Source organism: Vitis vinifera, chromosome 11 (genome assembly GCF_030704535.1).
Source record: "Vitis vinifera cultivar Pinot Noir 40024 chromosome 11, ASM3070453v1".
In the NCBI taxonomy this organism is placed as follows: domain Eukaryota; kingdom Viridiplantae; phylum Streptophyta; class Magnoliopsida; order Vitales; family Vitaceae; genus Vitis; species Vitis vinifera.
This window is the reverse complement of record NC_081815.1, coordinates 103,888-126,777: the sequence shown is the minus strand read 5'-3', so window position 1 is coordinate 126,777 and position 22,890 is coordinate 103,888. Positions and strand designations below refer to the sequence as shown.

The 22,890-nt window shown below is 38.8% G+C and overlaps 1 protein-coding gene across 5 annotated transcripts in view; it reads right to left on the bottom strand.

Moving 5' to 3' along the window:
• LOC100259293 (guanine nucleotide exchange factor SPIKE 1) overlaps positions 1-22,890 on the bottom strand; it is an 84,431-nt gene that overhangs the window by 20,857 nt on the left and 40,684 nt on the right. For all 5 annotated transcript variants that reach the window (XM_010657758.3, XM_059740540.1, XM_010657759.3 and 2 more), the window contains 2 exons: positions 16,684-16,877; positions 14,224-14,354 (listed from right to left, as the gene is read on the bottom strand). In XM_010657758.3, the coding sequence (XP_010656060.1) occupies positions 14,224-14,354; positions 16,684-16,877 (325 nt within the window). The remainder of the gene's footprint in view (positions 1-14,223; positions 14,355-16,683; positions 16,878-22,890) is intronic.

Here is a 22,890-nt window from a genome sequence, read left to right as displayed (position 1 = left end):
AGAAACCAAAAGACCTAAGTATTCTAGCTACAATTTAGCAAAGAGACACTTCTTCTCATTGACGTGCAATTGGTGGTTAGCTATAATGGACAACACACTTTGCAAATGATCACAGTGCTCCTTCAAGTCCTTGCTCTAAACCAATATGTCATCAAAAAATACAAGCATGAATTTTCGGAGGTCAGACTGAAATATACTGTTCATTAAAAATTGGAAGGTCATTGGTGCATTGGTTAGCCCAAAATGCATCACCAAGAACTCGTAGTGACCTTCATGGGTGCGAAACGCTGTTTTGTGGATATCTTGGTGTCAAACTCAAAGTTGGTGGTAACCAGATTTGAGGTCTAGCTTGGAAAAAATGGTCGCACCATGAAGTTCTTCAAGTAACTCATCGATCACCGAAATGGGAAACCAATCCAGAACTATAACTTTGTTGAGAGCACGGTAATCTACGCAAAACCTCTATCCTCCATTTTTTATTTTTTTTAACCAGCATCTCTTGCACCAATCTCTCAATTTCATTCTTTAGAATATGTGTATACCAATACGGATAGACATTAACTAGTGACGCTCCTAGAATCAATTGGATGGCATGGTCAATATCATGACTCGATGGTAACTCCGTCATCAGCCTAAAAACTTGTTGATGTTGAGTTAGCACTTCTTTAACTACTTTTGGGACCTCATGTACTCCTTTACTTGAACCCAAATCGGTGGAAATCTAAAAGAGTTCCACCCACACCCTTTGGCCACAATGCTACAATGCTTTCTAGCCATTGCTTAAGAGACAGCTCAGTCGGACTGAAACTCGAGTCTTCCTTTAACAATATCACTGCCTTCCCCATTTTGGTCTTTATTGTTAGCATATTCCAATTTACCTTCAGGTCTCCTAAAGTCCCTAACTAAGGCATTCCTAAAATTACATCGATGCTTCCTAATTCAAGTGGAAGAAAATCTTCCACTATAATGAGCCCCTGCATCAAAATACAAACTCCCCTACACATGCCCTTCCCTTTCACAGATATCACAATTCCCATCACCACCCTGTAATTGGTTGTTGTAGTCAATGGAAGTGCTAATCGTTGAACCAAATCAAGGGATAAAAAATTGTGGGTAACCTTAATGTCCACAAGGATGATTACCTCCTTCGACTCAATCGTCCCCTTGATCTTCATAGTCCTTGACATAGTTAAACCGACCACATAATTTAGAGATAATTCCACAACATCTTCAACTCAATGAGTCGAGGTTCCACGGTTGCTTTGCAGTTAAATTGATTATCCTCCTTCTCATATTTGTGCACCAACAAAACCCTTAATTCTTTTTTATAGTGATGGCCAGGTGAGAACTTCTCATCACACTTAAAACATAGCCCCTACTCTCTACAGGCTTGGAGCTCCAATTCCATCAGTCTCTTCATTAGAAGCTCCCATTGTTGGTTCGTTGTTTTCTTGCTAACAACCGTTGCCTTAGTTTGAAAATTTTCCCCAGTCTTCCAATCCCCCCGATTTGCAAACGACAATATTTTGGTGTTCTTTGGGTCCTTTGGTTCACGGCCGCCCATAGGGTTAAATTTTTGTCTTCAACCCGTTGGGCCATTTCCATCAAGTGGCTTAGCCCACATGGTTGTAGTAGACATATCTCAACCTGAATCTTAGGAAGCAGGCCATTCACAAACGTGCTCTCCATTACCTCCTCAAAAATCCCCCTCAAGGGAGCAGCTAGATCTCGAACTCCCATCGGTAAGCCACCACTGTCCCCTCCTGACGCACTACAAGAAATTGCTCATAAAGGCTTCCTTCTAGATAAAGTGATCTACACAACCCCACTAAAATGGCCCTCCCAGTCATCTAACGCAAGAAAAACGGTCCAACTTGGACATGGATTGACCATTCAAACCACCATTCCAAGTAAACAGTGTTGAATTGTATAGTTGTCATAGCCTAATTGTTAGGAAACAAATCAGTGTGTATATATTTAGTTAGGAAATTTATCCCTTCAGTCATCAAATTTATAATCCCTTCAATCATGAGATTTATTTTTTGATAGGAAACAACAAATAAATATATTGATAGAATAAAGAAGTACAAGAGAAGGATGAGGAATCCTCCTACCAAAGATAAAACTAAACAACAATAAAAAGAAAAAACCAGAAACTACACTATGAAAACTACGAACAAGCTCTTTTGGCTCGACCAACCCGTTTGAACTACACACTACTAGCCATTCTAGTTGTAACACATTAAGGGGAATGCCCTTAAAAACCACGGAACAAAAAGCCCAAACAGAAGCAAGGAAGTGAATGGAATCCCAAAGATTCTCCTCAAAAATCCTAACATTTATTTCCTGTCACACAACCCAAATTAAAGCAATGCTTGCATTTTGCTACAAAACTATCCCTCTCTTGGAAATGATAAAACCTTTATAATTGATGAACATCATGTCGGAAATACTTCTCGGGGGAACCCAATCCATCTTAGCTAGCTAAAATAATCTGTGCCACAACCCCATCGTCAAAGAACAATGTAGGAAAAGATGATCTGCTGATTCTCTATGCTTCATACACAACTTACAAATGTCAGGACTAAGAGCTTTGTAGGGTCTTTTGAATTGTAGTAAGTCATTAGTATTTACCTTTTTGTGTGTCACTAACCAAACAAAGGACTTGATTTTAAAAGGGACTTGAGAATTCCATACAAACTTAGTAGGGAAAAGTGGAGATAAATCAGGTACTTGGAACAAGGCTATAAAGAAATACTTGACTATAAACAATCATAAAGAACATAAAGACCAAGATCTCGCATCTAAAGCCGAAGTGGATAAATGCATACAATCAAGAGAACGCATAAGACATTCTAGATCTACTATCTCAAAATTGGAAAGATTATGATGGAAATTAAAGTTCCAAGAGAAAGGGCGAGCAGAACTGGTCCCCCCACCACAAATCTTCCCAAAAGCGAATTCTTTCCCCATATCCTACCACAAATAGAGTATACTTGGAAAAATCGTGAAAGACTTGTGCAATATCCTTCCAAGGACAACGATGTGACCATCTGACTACAGTGTTGACATCCTTACCATTGGAATGTAACCATAAATGCTTAGAATGACCTGATGCCATTGAGTTGTACTCTCCCTAGGATACCTCCACAACCACTTCCCTAAAAGAGCGAGATTCCTTAAAGAAATCTTCCCAAACTCCAAAACCCCTTTTACCCTAGGCTTACACACTACAACCCAACTAACAAGATGATCTCTTTTACCTTCCCCAACCCCTGACCAAAGGAAATCTCCTTGCAATCTCTCAATTTTTGCAACCACTGAAGCGGGAATCTTAAACAGGGAAAGAAAGTAGCTAGGAATGTGGGAAAGACATGAATGGATAAGAGTTATCCTACCACTGAAAGATAAGTAAGCCTTTTGTCACCCGTCTAATCTCCGTGAGATTCTCTCAATCATTGGATCCTAGAATCCACAAGCAATTGGATTCCCTCCCAAAGGAAGACCCAGGTAGAGTATAGGCGAATCAGAAGCCTTGCAGTCAAGCAATAGGAGACTTAAGATGAAACCTTTGATGATTATTTGCGTTTCCTCTCAAGGACGAAGTCCCTTCCCCGGAACACCCTTTTCAAAACCTTGACAAATGACTAAAAGTGATTGGGCTTCCACTGAACCTTCGTTCCAACTGTGTTCCCGCTTCGAACGCATCTTCCTTAGGAAAAACATTGCAATCTAACGATGATTTCTCAAGCGTTAGAGGCTCACTTCGACTTCGAATTCCTCGTCGACTTCCAGAACTTGGAGGAAACAGAGCATTCCACAGCTTCTTTGAACCGCACTTCAATGCGGAGCCCCTCAGCTGAGCTTCAGAAACCTCAGAGCCTACTTTCTCCTTACCCTTTGCAGAGAAGTCTTTTCTACGTAAAGAGCCCTTCATAGAAATGGGTTGCTTACCTCCCAAATCTTGGCCCAACTTTGAAAACGGGCCTTTTAGAATATCACCCCTCTTCCAGCCCAAGTCTACTTTAGCCAGTGGATTGGGTTTAAGAGAAGATTGGGCCCTTCTCACTTGCTTAGAGGCCCGATACCCTTCCTCAACAGTTGATTGAGCTTTGTCCCCTCAGGCCATACTTCGCCATCCTGCTTTGGCCTAGCAAACCCTCTTCTCTGAATATTTGAATTCAAATTGAAAGACGTGGAAGGTTGGGACCAGCGTTCCCCACTTTTGATCTTCTCTTGCCATGTGTCCCCTTAGGAGCAGTTTCAGCCTCTTGGCTAACTCCTCCCTCCTTCAATCTGCCAACCGCCCCATCAGAAGACCTACCTTCAACCGTTGAACTAGCCTTCTCAACCCTCCTTCTACCACCCGTCCACGAGTGGGGATCAAACTCCTACCAAGTTGACTCACCCATATCTCTACCTCGCTTAACGTCTTCCTCTCCAGCCACTGCAGCTAAAATTGTGAACTCCCATTCCTCATCTAACACCTCGATCAAAGCTAAGAGAATTGACCGTTCCTTCATTACAACTCTCACCCTTGCCTTGCAAAGATCATACAGTTTCAACGTTCGCCAATCGATCTCTGTCACCGTCCCCCACTGCTCCATTATTTTCTTCAGATGTACCTCAGACCATAAATGAAAGGGCAGTCCCCGTAATTCTATCCAACCTCCTCTGAATTTCCCCTCTACTTCTGAATTTTCCTTTGGCAACCATCTTCTCAACCAGACTGTAAGCCCACCCTTAACCCTGATAAACCTTAAACCGTGGAGTGAGAAAGCTTCCTCTATGGTTTCTACAAAAAATAATCATTTTCTGCCCGAGAAGGGAACGATAGACACCACACCTCTATGCCCTAATCTTTTCGCCAAAGCACGACCAACCTCAGCCCAATTAACAAAATCAGCATGACATTCGCACATCACAGCTCTCGCCCATCTCCCAATTGGAACAAGGCCTTCTCTCCTCGGTCCTTCTTCTCTGACTACATTCGCGAAAGACTGGTACAAAGGACCCACAAGTTTGTGAAAATTCATTTCTTCCCTACACTGTCTTTCCTTTCAACTATACTCGAGGAGGGGACCACCAGCATTGAAGATAACGCATTCTTTAGAAGCTCCCATCCCCTACCCTTATCTTCCTCAGGTATTACTAGGAAAGTTGACTTTCGATTGGGAGCAAACTCTAAGAGCCTTATAAACCTACCATGGCTGTTGAAGCAGACCTCCATTAAATGGACTCTGGATTTTCCTCTAAATTTTCTATTAAAACCCATGTAACTCTTCATCTCGATGCCCTTCGTCAAATGTTCAATCAACCAACCAACTTCTTCATTCTCAAAGCCTAAGGCAAAAACAGAGTCTCTACTATGCTTTGTAAGCGAGCACCATTTTCCACCGGACTCACCTTCAAACCTAACCAAGAAGGTCTTCCTCTCCACAGAGACCTTCAACGTCCTTACCATTCTCTCTCTACAACCCTGTTGCTTGGCCTCTCACTTTTTGAACTTCCTCAGCTAGCATCCCTATCAAAGTTCAATCATGGGATTTATAGGATTGACTTTTTAAAATTAGTTTTTTCCTATTTTTTTCTCTTTTAGAATAGTATATATATTGTTATGTACCAATTATTTTGTTTAATGAGAAATCACTCAAACATATGGAGTTGATAATCAAGAGACGTTTACTCCAATGGCAAAAATGAACATTGTGAGAATCTTTTTTTTTTTTTTTTTTTATCAGAAACGAAGAAAAATATATTAATAGAAGAAAAGATACAAGAGAAAGAAAAGATACAAAAGAAAGAGAAGAAACCAAGGGAAGGATGAGAGGTCCTTCCTACACAAACTGAATAAAAGAGAAAACTCTCAACAATAGAAATCTAAAAACAAAGAGAAACCTCAACATTCTCAAACTTTTGAAGCACAAACCCCAATCCAATTGAGTTGTAAAACACTTAGAGGAAATCCTATAACATCTCTTCCGTTCTCCCCTTATCCTCAAAGATCGTATTGTTTCTCTCTTGCCACACCATCCATACCAAAGTAAGGCAAGCGATTTGCCAAAGTGTTTTGCCTCTTAATGAGTTCCCCAAGCCTTTAAAAGCAATAACCAACATATCCTCAAAACTCCTTGGAGGGACTCAAACCAACCCTGCTAGATTGAACAACTTGTGTCATAGTCCAATGGTAACAGGACAATGAAGAAAAAGGTGGTCGATCGACTCTCCATTTCCTTTGCAAAGAATGCACCATTAAGGACAGAGGGATTTGTAGGGTTTTCTCAATTGCAACTTATCATTGGTGTTTACCTTCCCATGTGCTACTAACCAAGCGAGGGTCATAACCTTTGAAGGGGCTTTTGAACTCCACAAAAACATGGCTGGAAGGAAGAAGATAGGATTTGAGACTTTTGAAGAGGCCAAGAAAAAAGATTTCAATGAAAACAAGTCTGACGATGACAAAAACCACGCTCTTGAATCTGCCAAAGAAGAAGAGAAAATCACTGAACTAAGGGAGGAATTTAATCTTTGAAGGAGATCAATTTCTAAATTAGTAAGATTGCGGCGAAAATTAAAATTCCAAGATAGAGGAAAGGAATTGTCAAGGACATTTGAGACAGTGAGGGTTTTCACATAAATAACTCTATAATGATCAACAAATTGAGAGCACAAAGTTTGGTTACCCCACCAAAGATCTTCCCAAAAACGAATTCTCTCCCCATTGCCCGCCACCAGGCGGACAAAAGGGGAAAAAACTTGAGCAATAGCCTTCCAAGGACATCTGTGTGACCATCTAACCACCATGTTGGCATCCCATCCATTAGAATGTGTCCCATATATGGCAGCTCATTTTAATTGGCAACTTCAACAATATCATGTGAAGAATGCTTTCTTGCACAACAACCTAGAAGTAGAAATTTACATGAGCATTCCACCAGGATTTGAAGGAGAGGAAATAATTAATAAGGTGTGTAGATTGAAAAAGCCCTATATGGGCTGAAACAATTACCCAGAGCTTGGTTTAGGAGATTTGCTAGAGTGATGAAAGCAATAAGGTATAGACAGAGCCAAAGAGATCATACTCTTTTCATCAAACATTTGACCACAAGGGGAGTGACAACCTTCCTAGTATATGCTGGTGATATTATTGTTATAGGAAAACACAAGAAGGAGAAACAAGATCTGAAACAATGTTTAATCAAAGCATTTGAAATTAAGGAACTTGGAAGACTTAAGTATATCCTTGGAATTGAAGTCTCATACTCAAGATAGGGAATTTTTATCTCACAACAAAAGTATGTGATAGATTTCTTGAAAGAAATAGGAAAACTTGGTTGTAAACTAGCAACTATACCAATTGAGCCAAACCATAAATTAGGGAAAGCAAAGGAAGAATCAACTGTTGATAAAGAATTGTATCAGAGATTGGTAGCTAAACTCATTTATCTTGCTCATACACAACCAGATATAGCATACTTAGTAAGCATGATTAGTCAATTCATGCATGATCCGAGAGAGACACATCTTCAAGTTGCCTACCGTGTGTTACACTACCTAAAAGGTAGTCCAAGAAAGGGAGTTCTATTCAAAGGGAATAATGAACTCACACTAGAAGCATACACAGATGTAGATTATACCGGTTCATTAGTGGATACAAGATCAACATATGGTTATTGCACGTTTCTTGCTGAAAATAAGGGTAACGTGGAGAAGTAAAAAACAGAATGTGGTGGCAACGTCTAACGTTGAATCAAAGTTTAAGGCAATGGCCCAAGGACTGTGTGAATTACTGTGGCTAAAGATCATCCTAGATGATTTGAGAATCAAGTGGGAAGGTCCTATGAAACTGTACTGTGACAATAAATCAGCAATAAACATTACTCATAATCTAGTACAACACAAAAGGATGAAGCATATCAAGATTGATAAACACTTTATCAAGGAAAACTTTTAAGGAGGTCCGATCTGCATACCTTATGTGCCCTCAAGGAGTCAACTAGCAGATGTTCTAACCAAAGGACTCAATGTTGCTACTTCTCGTGGAATTATTTCCAAGATGGGAATGAAAGACATTTATTCTCCAACTTGAGGAGTGTTGAATTGTATAGTTTTCATAGCCTAATTGTTAGGAACCAAATCAATGTGTATATATTTAGTTAAGAAAATTATCCCTTTCAATCATGGGATTTATAGGTTTGATTTTTTAAAATTAGTTTTTTCCTATTTTTTTCTCTTTTAGAATAGTATATATATTGTAGTGTACCAATTATTTTGTTTAATGAAAAATCATCATTCTCTTATTTTTCTAGTCAAACGAGCCTCCCTGCAACGAGAGGTCTCTCAAGTCCAACTCATCAATCACCTCTGAGAACCTTCTCATGGCTAACGACACCCTTCCTCCTCTGCTCCGCTTGCTAGGAAATCTGATCATATTAAAATCCCCTCTAATGCACCAGGGATCATTCCACAACCCACAGATAACCCCTAGTTCCTCCTAAAAATTCTCTTAAACTCTTCAGGGTAGGATCATATACTCCTATGAAAATCCAAACAAAACCATCCTCACAATTTTTAAAGCGATTAGAGATTGAGAACTAACCAACCTCCATACCAACCACCAAACAACCCAAAACACCACCACCCCTCCTACTGCACCCCTAGCATTTACTACTCCCCACTTCTAAACTATGCACCACCTCTAAGGACGTTTCCTATATTTTAGTCTCTTGCAGACACACCAAATCAACCTTATAAGACTTGATTAAAGCCTTAATTACCTTCCTCTTAACATTGTCATTAGCCCCTCTTACATTCCAAGATTAAATCTTTATCTTCATCTAAGACTGGAAAATTTAAGCCCCATTTACCTTAGACATCCTGTTCTCCTTGCTCAAATTATTATAGTTTATAGAACACTCCAACTTTTAAAATTCTCTTTCAAGCCTAGTAGCGTTGTACGTGTCCTCCTATTGCTCTGATTTCTTCTCTTTTTCATCCTCTGAAGCAAATTCAAGATCTCCCCTTCAAAACCTTCTGTTGAGAACCCTAAAGCCATACTAAATTTTTCCAAACAACTATCATCCCAACAAGTACTGGATTACCCCCCTTCCTTCAAACACTCCCCTTCACAAGTCCTAATCCCAGAATCTCCTTCTCTCACTTCAGTTAAAACCTCCTTTTCCCATATTGCTACATCCCAAGGACTACCATTAGCCAAAATGATCTTCAACGGTTCCTACCTCACCTCTCCTTCCAAAGCTACCAACCCATCCAAGCCAAAGGACCCACCCTCCATCGAGGCCTAACTTAAAACAGAGGAAAAGGGAGTAGAAAAGAAATCTCAATACCTCGCAGAGGTAAAAGGAACAACTTCGTACTTGGATGCTTCAACCATCAGTGCCTTATCGATGATAAAAACCCTATCCTCCCCCATCCTAGTCATCGTCGTCCAAAAAACACTCCAGTCCCCTTTGGAAAGTCCTTTGGCACCCTTCCCTTCTCCATCGTTCCCAAATCAAGGCTCCACAAGTGCCCTAGCTCCAAATCCACCTCCAGAAGACAATGACTCTACAAAAAACCTCTCTTTTGCAAAGCCCACATCCACTAGGCCAAGATCTGCTTCAAACTTCTCCCATCGGCCCACTAAAGGGCCTAAACTAGCTTTGGAAATTGGCCTACCTCCCTCTAGGCTCAAATACTCTTTATGCCCATTTCTCTGACAGCATTGGGTGATGTAGGACAACCATAGGATGGTTGCCTACACTCAAGGATAGGTGGGCTAGGTTTTATTTTTAGGGTGTAATAAGAGGAACAAGGAATAAATTTTATGGTAAAAAAAATATAAGATAAGAAATAGAGAGAAAGAAAAAACAACAAAGAAAAGATTGAAAACCTTAAGAGTCTCACTAAGGCCTTTTAGGAGTCTCACCTAGAAGAAAATCAATGGAGTCTCACCATTAAGGGTTGCAACCTTGCAATGAAAAAAAAAACATAATATTATTAATATCAATCATTCATTTAATTCACATTGATTAGCCTACTTATAGGCTTCTCTAAGAAATCCAAAGTCTACTAGAACTCTAATAACATATTATGACTCTAATTCTAATTATAACATCCAAAGTCTACTAGGATTCTAATAGCCTATCATGATTCAAATCCTAATTATATTATAACTCAACTACTTAATCCTAATTAGACTCCAACAAATATTAATCCTAATTTAATTCCAAGTAATACTAATCCTACTTTAATTATAACTAATACTAATACTAATTCTCTTTCTTGATATATATCTTGGAGATTCATCCTCATCACTGGGCCTCCGCTTGGCCCAAAACAAAAGACTCACTTGACCCACTACCCAGCCCACTCCTAAAATCACCCTACCCCTCACAACTTGACACGATACCCCCCTACACCTTTGCCTTTACAAACTAGGCTCTCTGGCCCAGCACCCTGCACAAGACCTCCAACAAACATCGGTGCAGAAAAAGTGGCTGCCAAGGTTGTAGCTTCGTTTGGTCTTCTTCCACCACACTCCGACAAGTGGTGTACTCCACTCTGACCCACAATCTACAAACCCTTTCCACTAGAAGCAGAGTTTGGGCAACCCCCACCTCCTTCCCCTAACCTCTGAACCATCCTTCACCAAACTCACTCCCGCCAGCACCACCTGAACAAACCACGGTGGAATTTCCCACCACAACTGGATGGCGAAGCTCACTGACCCTACCACAATCTGAATTGTACTGGGAAAATCCCTCCTAACCAGTTTCACTAAGATTCTAGCCCACTGCAACTCAGACAAAGAATTCATATCTTCATCCACGACAATAAATCCTTCACAACCATTTCCAATTTTTCTAAACACCTCACGACTCCACAAGTGAAGTGGTAGACCTACCACCCTCACCCATGCCTCCTTGGTGTGATCTCCCTTGCTGAAACACCCCAAGTTTGGACTCCAATTTTCCAAAAACAATAAATTCTCCTTGAACCTCCTTTTGCCTTTAGCAAGGACCCTTTCAGCCTATAATCTAGATTCAAACTCAAACAGCAACAAGCCTCTACCCAAAACAGCGATACTCAAACTCCCCTTCAAAAACCAATGGTGAAGCGCCCACTTCCTCGAGAAATCCAGCTTTGGAAAAGGACCAAAGGATCACCCCACCAGCCCACCAAATAACGTTCCAGCTGTTCTAACCTTCCCTGCAGCTCCCCCTTCCTCAATTCCAACCAGACTGAGTCTCCTATATTGTCCAGCTTCAGCTTCGTAACCTCTGTAAACGTCCTTGAATCCGGCCCCTTCTCTCTCAAAGAAGCTTCTAGAGAAATGGAGCCCTTTATCCCAACTAAAGAAGTCACTCCAAGACCTCACAACTTATCCGCCAGAGAGTTCCAACCTCCAATCAGCCCCTTCCCTTCTGGGAAAATAATACAGTATCTTTTTCCCTCCAAATCACGCACAGAGCAGAGAAGAAACCTGCCTGCCTTGTTTGAGCAATGCTCCAACCTGTACTTCCTTCCCCCCTCCTCCCAATCAATGATCCACCTTTTGTTTCCATCCTCCCTGCAGCAGGTCTCAACTCCATCCAGCAAGCAGCATAAGCTTGCTTCCCCAAACCTGACCCAGGAGGAAACACCTCTACTTCTCTTCCAAATGCATCCTTTCAACTTCCCTCCCACATCCTCAACTAGGATCTCAAAGGATTTAGCCTCCACCGCAAACCAACTTCTTCCACCTTTTGAAGCTTCACTCATCTGTTCTCCTTTTTGTTGTAGACATGATAAGGTAATGAAGAGGAAGAAGTGTTAGCTAGGCAGTAGCGGAAATTCTCTGCTTATGCTCTAATACCAACTTGATAAATTGCTGAATTACCTTTTCACATATCTCAAGGGTATTTATACAAGATACACAAGGCTATTTTAGGATGGTCAACTATACAAAATAATAGACAACTGTATAAATCATATAGAATAATAGACAGCTATATAAATCACAGTTGTATACTTAGTTAACTGATCTCCCATATTCACTAACTTATCATACTCAGGTAAATAAAAAAAGAAGGCAGGAAATAGCTTAGGAAAAAGAAAACATCTGGAGAGATCTTAACAATAACCAAAGCAAGCATCATTGCAACCTCAAATCAATATGGAAATGAAGTGATTTATGCTCCGAATTCCCTGAACATGTCTCAGATCCTTCCCATTCAATGATTGAACCGTCAAGGACCTTTAATTTCCAACAAGAAGCACAAGATGACAATCAAAGAGCCCCCTTCCGCAATGATATTCTTAATTTCTGTATCTCATACCACTTTCAGGCCTTCAAAAAGAGTTTGCAATTGCCATTCCATTTCCTGCCACTTTAGAGAAGAGATATAACATATCTTTCTTATGATCCCAATTGATTCCTCTAATCCCATCTTGATTGGATTTTCCAATGAGCATCCATCATTCAATAGAAATTTCCTTAAGTAGAAAGAATCCACTAGCAAATGACTTCCTTTTCCCTTTGAATTCTCAAGAAAGCAGCCATCGAGTCAACAGAAAATGAGATGTGAAATGCCAGCAAACAAAAACATAGAGCAGCCAAAGATGAATAAGGCACCTAAGGCACTCTACACACCCTCCAACCAAACCCATGTAAGGAAATAACCATTTTGGAAATCTCAGAAGCTAGGGCAATGGAAATTAGAAGGATGGTGGTGCAAAATAATTGATATATCAAGGGAGTTAGAATGCTCTTTACTTGAACCTTGAACCATGAAAAAATTTAGATTTTTTAACCTTTGATCTCCAAATATCACCCTTAGAAGGAACTAGAAGACAGATTTAGAAAAGACGTCGCTCCTCTCCAAAAATCAACCTCTCTCACTTAGCACATAATCAGACAAGTAAACCTTATGCAAGATCTGGAGGGAGAAGGAAATAATCAATATTTTTTATTTTTTTTCATCAAAAATGAAGAAATTTATATTAAAAGAAGAAAAGATACAAGAGAAAAAGAAGAAAACAAGAGAAGGATGAGAGGTCCTTCCCACAAAAACAAAAACTGAACAAAAGAGAAAACACCCAACTTTAGAAAACTAAAAAACAAAGAAAAACCCCAACAGTCTCAAACTTTTGAAGCACAAACCACAGTCCAATTGAGTTGTAAAACACTAATAGGAACTCTGCTAAAAGCTGCAGTACAAGAGGCCCAAAGAGAGGAATAGAAAAGAAGCAAGTCCCATAACATCTCTTCCGTTCTCCCCTTATCCTCAAAAATCCTATTGTTTCTCTCTTGTCACACCATCCATAACAAAGTAAGGCAAGTGATTTGCCAAAGTGTCTTGCCTCTTAATGAATTCCCCAAACCTTTAAAAGCAATAACCATCATGTCCACAATATTCCTTGGAGGGACCCAAGCCAACCCTACTAGATTGAACAGCTTGTGCCAGAGTCCAATGGTAACAGGACAATGAAGAAAAAGGTGGTCGATCGATTCTCCATTTCCTTGCAAAGAATGCACCATTGAGGACAGAGGGATTTGTAGGGTCTTCTCAATTGGAACTTGTCATTGGTGTTTACCTTCTCATTTACTACTAACCAATCAAGGGCCTTAACCTTTGAGGGGGCTTTTGAACTCCACAAAAACTTGGCCGAAAGAAACAAGATAGGATTTGAGACTTTTGACAATGCCAAGAAAAAAGATTTCACTGAAAACAAGCCTGATGATGACAAAGGTCAAGCTCTTGAATCTACCAAAGAAGGAGAGAAAAGCACTGAACTAAGGGAGGACATTAATCTTTGAAGGAGATCAATTTTTGCATCAGTAAGATTGCGACGAAAATAATCAATATCACAATGATTTTTTTGAAATTCAAAATCCCAAGTCAGAGAGCTCTTTCCATTTTCATAATTTAAACAGAGGAAAGAAACTTTGAAGATTTATTCCCCCATCTAATATTAAAGATGGAAACTTCTCTCCATATCCAACAAAAAAGAGAAGTTATGTTAATCCTAACAGATGGCTTTTAAAGAACATTGACGTGAATGTATCACCACTGCATTGGTATCCATCTCTAGACCATGTTTCCTGTCTGAGATTCATATGAAGGTGGCTTTCCACAAAGTATGTCCATCCAAAAGACTTGAATTCATCTAAATTTCCAAAATATAGGCCTGAACATGATAAAGTAGACAAATTGAAAAAGAATAATGATTCATAAGTACCTATCTGAAGGATCTCTGCCCGGCATTTCCACAAAAAGATCATGGTCACATATGATCTGCAAAAATGTAAGCTTGCAGTCATGCAGAACTGACTGACATACCCCAGAAAACTTGTCCAAGTACAAAGAGACCTGCAACATAGAAGACACCTTGGTGAAATTAATACAAACAACACGCACACATGCAGACATAAAAGAAGAGAAAGCAGAAGAAAGAAAAAAGGAAAATTGACAAAAACAGACCCGCAACATTTGGATTGAACATTGAAAAACATAATATCCTGATAAATTTGAATTATCATCACGACATCCTAGCAATTGGGCACTTGGACCACATGTATCATAGTTAAATCAACTCCCCCCATTGTCCTCAATCACCAAGAAAAGGGATGAGTCCAGACATAGAAATGCAATTCTTCAAGTTCTATTAAACCTCTTCAGGATGCAAGGTGTCAGAGTTCACTAAAGGAGGACCTGCTAAGCCATGCCTCTCTCCTTTCTAGTTTCCAATCAAACCCACACTGATCATGTTAGAAACCTTCTCTGACAACTCCAAAAAAAATGCCCTTCAGCTGATAAGAAGTTCTATTGAAACCAAACCCTTGAAACCCATAACACCACTGAATCTCTCTACTGAGGCTAATTCTTTTAGGGGTAGCCCTTCCATATCATGATTCCCAACCTATGGGCCAAAGATGTTACCACCATTGTAGAATGTGTACAATCTTGAGGCTCCAAGAATTTCACCCTAACACCTTCAACCCCTTCCACAATATACATTCTTTACTGGTATCCAGTGTCTCTGAAACCCATGGCCACAAAATTCCTAGTTCACAATAGAAGACAGATTTACTCACCCACTACAGCTCAATCCTCATATGAAGATATTTTTTTTCAATAAACAAATAAAATTTGCTGAGGGGTGCCTAAAAAATGGTTGCAACCCATGCAAAGTATACAAACAATCCCTATGAGAAGATAACAGATCTGACTTTCTAATAAAATAAATATAATAAAAAAAAAAAAGATAACAGATCTGACTTTACCATCTCCAAACATTCCTATTTATCTGAAACAGCCCTTCAAGTTGTTGGCCACTTCCAGAAACAGGTTCTATATCTTCCTCATAATCACTGCACAGTCTGCCTCTTGGTCATATTGCAAGCCTTCTCCATTTCATTTAGTAGCCACCACAGCCCACCCTTCTAAAACTTATGTAGCTGGAACCTTCTCCCAGTAATCCTTAGGCAAACACCCCCACTCCCATGCAGAATTTTTGGCTCTGATAGAATTAATATCTGATATCTACCTCTTCATCCTTCCACAAATATCTAACCCCTTACAAACATCTATCCCCTAATAACTATGAAAATCTCTCTGATAAAAAATAAGAAAATAAAAAAAAAAACAGTGACAATCTCTTCCAAGTTTATCTATACCCCATTCCTAGGTTGCCCTTTTACCAATGTACCAAAATTTCTATCCTGTATTTTCAATTCCCTAAACTCTTTCCAGGCCAAATTTTTTCTTACAAATATGCCACATTAATTCTTCTCATCATTGAGTCCACTAACTCCATGTCTTTTCCTAAGAGCAATTTGTAGAAGAAGAGGGATAGAAGGAATAAGTGGTATAAAATTCTATTCCTTAATTTTTAGCATGTACAGAGACTCACATATATACAAAAATGCCTAGCACCTAAATTAAGAACTTTCCTAACTCCATTACAACAAATCCCTTTGATCACAGGATTGCCTAATTCTCTTTACAAAATGACGATTTTCCTAATTTCATTCTTCCACACAACCATGTTTCCAAGTTGTAAAAGTAACAAAATTTTCCTGAAAAACATTTTTAACCACACCCATCCATTGGGAATCCTTTGCTTCTCTCACAGAATCTGGTGGAGATACAAGAAGCTGCTTTCATGGAACAACCTAGCCCACTCTTGCCTACTTCTCATTAAACCAGATGCAGACGCAGCATATTGCTAGTACAAGCCCAACAAGACTTTGACAAGGGCCCCTAGAAAAAGTTTTCTCTGTCAATCAACTACTCATATGGAGCCTTTTTTTTTTTTCCCAATAGGAAACTCATGAGGAGTTTATAAGTGAATAAATAACATAATTCTTATCAAGCTTCTGCTCTGCATATATCATACAATATGTAAGATGTAAAAGTATGTAATTAAACTATACTATATATATTGTGTCCTCCCTATCAAAAAAATAAAAAATAAAAAATAAATAAATATATATTGTCCTACTGTATTGTACTGATGTTGTGATGTGCCCTGATCCCAATCCTGTGAACTGTCCGAATGTGTCTCCATACCCATGTCATATTAATCTTTTGTTCCAAACAAATCCAACATAAATATCATATTGGATATAGAAAGATCTAGCAGAGCACAAAAATTAAAAATAGAGATTTAAAACGTTCTAAATAGCAAGAGGCATACCAATTCAAAAACTTGGCGAGGCTCAATAATAGATAACAGATCATAACAAAAGAAGGCCAAACTGCTGTTCAAACGTTTGGCCAAGCTTAAGCCCTTTTTGCATCTCTCATGAACTTCAGTTAGAAGGCAATCATATAACTGCAATATACATCTGAATACACCCTCTTTCAATTGCATTGGTGGAACATCTTCACCTATAGTACAATGGAAATTAAACAATAAAAACCAGATTGATAGCTAATTCCAATTGTTTAAATGGAAGTTCACTTATTAATACATTAATATGGAAGAAACTAATCAACAAATAAATAAACCTGACATAGAGGGAGAAGGGAGAAAACAGAAACTTTCCAAGAGAACAAATCATAGTAGCAGCAAGGAGATTTTAGTCTGTATTTACTAGTCTAACATGAAGGAGTGCAGTATCTGGAATGGTGCCCCAATGGATGTTTAAATCCAGTAAGCATGGTTTGGACTGTCAGGTTTAGATCAAATGTAATTTTTTCAAATTCATACCTAAATGAAGGTTTTCTTAGGCGTGTTTGGACAGCTAGGCAAATTTTCAAATCTGAGGGATTTGACAAGTAGGCAGCGTAAAGGTTAGTGCTAGCACAATGTTCCAAGTATATACGTGGATGACACGAAATATGGGATGAAAAATAATAAGTTCTCTCTCTATTAGATTGACTATACACACGGTTTAAATAGGAGATTACAAGAGAAGAAATAGGAAACAAGAGATATAATAGGAAACTATCTATTTACAGAAATAGGAAACTAATAAACCTATCTATTTACAAAAATAGGAAACTAAAATAATAGGAAAAAAAAAATTTCTCCTATTCTATTTATAGCTCAACACTCCCCCTCAAGCTGAGGAATAGATGTCTTCCATTCCCAGTTTGAATACAAGATCATGAAACATTGAATTGTTCAGCCCTTTTGTTAGAATATCAGCTAATTGATATTCTGATGGAACATAGGACATACACACTACTCCTTCCTCCAATTTTTCTTTGATGAAATATCTATCAATCTCAATATGTTTTGTCATATCGTGTTGTATAGGGTTATGAGCAATATTGATAGCTGACTTGTTGTCACAATAGAGCTTCATAGGACCATCCCACTTGATTCTCAAATCATCTAGAAAAATCTTCAGCCAAAGTAGTTCACACAACCCTTGAGCAATGACCCTAAACTCTGATTCTACAGACGACCTTTTACTTCTCCATGTTACCAGATTTCCTCCAAGAAAAGTACAATACCCTGTAATTGATCTTTGATCCACTAGGGAACCTACATAGTCAGCATCGGTGTATGCTTCTAGAGCAAGAGTATTGTTCTTCTTGAACAAAATTCCTTTCCCGGGGTTGCCTTTCAAGTAATGTAGCACCCTGTAAGCAGGTTGAAGATGAGTTTCTCTTGGATCATGCATGAATTGACTAATCACACTCACCGAGTAGACGATGTCAGGCCGAGTGTGAGCAAGGTATATGAGTCTACTAACCAGCCTCTGGTACATTCTTTTATCCACCATTGGTTCCTCTTTAGCTTCTCCCAACTTGTGGTTTGGATCCATTGGGGTAGACACTGGTTTACACCCAATCTTCCATGTTTCTGCCAATAAATCAGTCACATACTTTTGTTGAGAGATGAAGATCCCTTGTGTGGAATATGTCACCTCAATACCGAGGAAAACTTCAGTTTCCCTAGTTCCTTTATCTCAAACTCTGTTGCTAATCTTTGCTTCACTTCATCCTTTTCTCTCTCATCATTTCCTACTTTTCTCTCTCATCATTTCCAGTCACTATGATGTCGTCAACATAGACTAGAAGAGCAGTCACTCCCCCTGTAGCCGAGTGCTTAATGAAGAGAGTGTGGTCACCTTGGCTTTGTTTGTACCCAAACTCTTTCATGACTTTTGCAAATCTCCCAAACCAAGCCCTGGAAGATTGTTTTAGCCCATACAGGGCCTTCTTTAGCTTGCACACCTTCTTACCTATGTTTTCCTCAAATCCTGGTGGGATATTCATGTAAATCTCTTCATCTAAATCACCATGAAGAAATGCATTCTTAACATCATACTGTAGGAGTTGCTAATTGTAGTGGGCAGCCAGTGACAATAGGATTCTTACAATATTCATTTTTGCAACCGGAGCAAAAGTCTTATGATAATCAACTCCATAAGTTTGAGTGTACCCTTTGACTACCAATCTTGCTTTATGTCTCTCTAGAGATCCATCAGCCTTATATTTTAGTGTGAAAATTCACTTGCAATCAACAATGTTTTTCCCTTTCGGTCGTTTAACAATCTCCCATGTTTTATTCTTTTCTAATGCACTCATCTCATCTCTCATAGCATCCTTCCATTCCCTTTTCGTCAATGCCTCAGAAACAGTGTTAGGAATGATAGTGGTGTTTAGACTCACAATAAAATTCTTGTGGGTTGGTGATAGGTGCTTAAGAGACACATAGTGTGATAATGGATAAAGTGGTCGGTTAGTGCATTCTCTGGTGCCTTTTCTGACAGCAATGGGAAGGTCTAGGTCTAGGTTGTCTGTTGAGTCAGTGGAAGTTTCACCAAGTTGTGTATGTAAAGGTGGGTCTGATCTTACCATGATTTCATTCCCAAGGTCTGAGTTGGATTCTTGGACCTGCTTTTGTTCTGGAATGGCCTTTTCCCTTGAATACACCTTAGGAAACTGTGGAAAATTGTGAATGACACTGGTTGGAATAGAGGATGACACAGGTTCTTCATCACCATGGGTTGAGACACGAGGAAGATCAAGAGGTTCAAAGGACTCATAAGGAGTATCTTCCATCATTGAAATCTCCCCCTGAAGAGAGGACTTGTGGAAAAAAGGTTTATTTTCTGTGAAGGTGACATCTGCAGAGATGTAAAATTTTCTAGTTGAGGGATTGTAACACTTGTATCCTTTTTGAGTGGATGAGTAACCAAGGAAGACACATTTTATGGCTCGGGGGTCTAGCTTGTCTCTATGTTAGCTGTGGACATGAACAAATGTAGTGCACCCAAATACCCTAGGAGTGAGCCTATTTGAGGTTCTGAAGTGTGGATAGAAACTCTTAAGTATCTCGACGGGGCTTTTGTTGTCTAATACTCGTGAGGGAATTCTATTTATCATGTATGTGGCAGTAAGAACAGCTTCCCCCCAATAGGACTTAGGAACATTCCCTTGAAAGAGTAAGGCTCGGGTTGTGTTGAGTAAATGCCCATTTTTCCTCTCGGCTACCCCATTTTGTTGGGGTGTGTTAACACATGATGAGTCATGGAGAATGCCCTGTGATTGAAAATAGGGTGACAAAATCTGGTTGAAGTAATCTCTAGCATTGTCTGTCCTAAAGCTTTTTATTTTAACCTCAAATTGGTTTTGAACCATTGAGTGGAAATTAGGTATAACAATGGTAACATCATATTTTTGTTTAAGAAGAAAGATCCATGTAACCTGAGTGCAATCATCAATTAAGGATACAAACCAACGAGCCTCAGAAACATTAGGTATAGTCGAAGGACCCCATATGTCACTATGAATCAAATGAAAAGGATGAGAACTTCTTTTATTACTAATAGGAAAAGATACACGAGTATGTTTTACCAATTCACAAGTTTCGCAATGAAACTCAGAAATATCTAATCCTTGGAACAAATGAGGAAACATGACCTTTAAAACTCTAAAAGATTGATGACCTAGACGTAGGTGATACAACCAAATGGTATCTTTATTTGAGGAACTGAGAAAAGACAACGACAAATTATTACTAGTTTTCTGAGATGATTCAAGGTAGTAGAGACCGCTCATTTCCTTATCAAGTCCAATCCTCCTCCCCGAGCCTTGTTCTTGAAGAACACAAGAAGAAGGGAAAAAAATAGCATAACATTTAAGATCATGGGTAAGCTTTTAAATGGAAACAAGGTTGGCCGACAATTTTAGTACATGGAGGACATTTTTAAGAATAAGGGTAGGTGTGATGTATATGTCTCCGAAACCTGCAACGGTAACTAAAGAGTCATTGGCCACTACAATTTTCTTGTTACTTGGGCTTGGGGTATAGGTATTGAAAAGTTGAGATTTGGAGGTCATATGGTCTGTGGCATCGGAGTCTATTATCCAAGAGTCATCATAAACTCTATGTGAGGCATTTATGTAAAAAGAGAATGAAGGTGTACCTGAATTTTCCAACATCTTCCACGAAAAAACCAGATCTCTTGGCATTAAGGCAGATCACGAAACAAAAAAATCAACAGCAATGAAGGCTGGTAAAAGAACACGTGAATAAAAAAAAATCCAGCTATGAAGGCCAGAAAAATGGCGATAAAGGCCAAAATGATGCCCAGGTTTTAAAAACCTACAGCTCTGATACCATGACACGAAATATGGGATGAAAAATAATAAGTTCTCTCTCTATTAGATTGACTATACACACGGTTTATATAGGAGATTACAAGAGAAGAAATAGGAAACAAGAGATATAATAGGAAACTAACTTATTCCTAAACTAACTTATTTCTAAATCATAAAACTATCTATTTACAAAAATAGGAAACTAATAAACCTATCTATTTATAGAAATAGGAAACTAACATAATAGGAAAAAAAAAATTCTCCTATTCTATTTATAGCTCAACAGTGGAAGCTTACTTTCCCACTATACATTAGGCAAGACTTAAATAAGTAATTAGTTAAAACAGCTAAATCCACAAACTAAACTTATTAATTTGAAAAAGAACTATACAAGTGAGCAACAATAATGACCAAAATTGTTCCTTGACCACATGTTTGCTTTTGAATAACTCAATAGTTGGGTCGGATGAGAGTAAACTCTTACATAGAGAAATCAAACATTGGTAAGAAGTATTATTGTTTTAAGGCTTCTGTGTTTTTTTTTTTTTTTTTGATAAGTAAGCACAGAATATATTGATAAGAGGCCAAAAAGCCACACGTATACAGGGAGTATACAATCTAGCTAAAGCCTCAACCAAAGAGAAAAACAAAAAAACCCACCAGCCCTTATGTGGAGGCTATCCACTCCAGGGATCCTATAAGAGACAACGACCTCTCTCCACTATAAGGCTTCTGTGTTATCATCATAACAAATCAAATTTAGGTGTATAATCTTGTTGCTGGTTATTTATAATAATAATAATAAACAACAACAACAACAACAACCATATGTTTAGGTATGAATAACTCGTTAGTTTGGCAGAATGAGGGTAAGATATGAAATATTATTGTTTAACAATTTTAGGTGTCAAATCTTGTTGCTTGTTTTTTATAATAACAACAACAACAACCACATGCTCATTTTTGAATAACTCATTAGTTTGGCAGAATGAGGGTAAGGTATGAAATATTATTGTTTAATAATAATGATGACGATGACAATGACTCTCTTCGTGGATTAGGTTTGGGGAGCTAAGTTTGTGCAGCCTATTAGATAGTGTGAAAGCCTATTGTAGGGATGAAGATGGAAAGCAATGCAACAAAGTGTGGTATGAAAATGGTAGAGTTTAAGTTGGAGCATTAGTCTAATAGAGCAAGGAGGTATACTTTTTGCTTGGTTAGTTCTATGGAGGCGAAGAGTTTTCTTTTCTGAAAGGGGTGGGGAGGTGGGCTATCTTGGCCAAGAACCTTCGTCGTCTTAGCCTTTTTTTCTTATTGAGAGGCAAGGATGTCTCGAGCCTTGACTTTCTCAAAGCATTTGGAGCTAAGGTGCAATTCTTTGGAGGAGGTTAAAGGGTTGTAAGTAAATTCTATAAGAAAAGAATAAGGTAGGATGGGTAAAACCATCTAGATTCAAGGTGAGATTGAGGAGGTTCAGAGTAGAAAGGAACAACTAAGGCAATGTCTAGTTGGGAGATGGGGTGAGAGAGCTAATTCAAGTCCAGAGTTAGAGGTGTTAAACACTTGGGTGGCACATAAATGGCTTCTAGGAAGAGAGTGGAGATCTCTATGTTAGAAGAGGTCTCATTCTGTTTGATTTTCAAGAAAGTTCTAATGTTGAGAGGATGCTTTCAAGGGGCTTAAAAAGGTTTAAGGAAAAGGTATTGCATCTGGATAGTATAGCCCTAGAGATAGGATGCTTCCGGAAAGGTTTTCATGCACGTAAAGGAAATGTCTAGAGTGTTGGGACTCCTTTTGCACCTCTGGTGTCAGGAAATTTTTAAAAAGATTGGAGATAGTT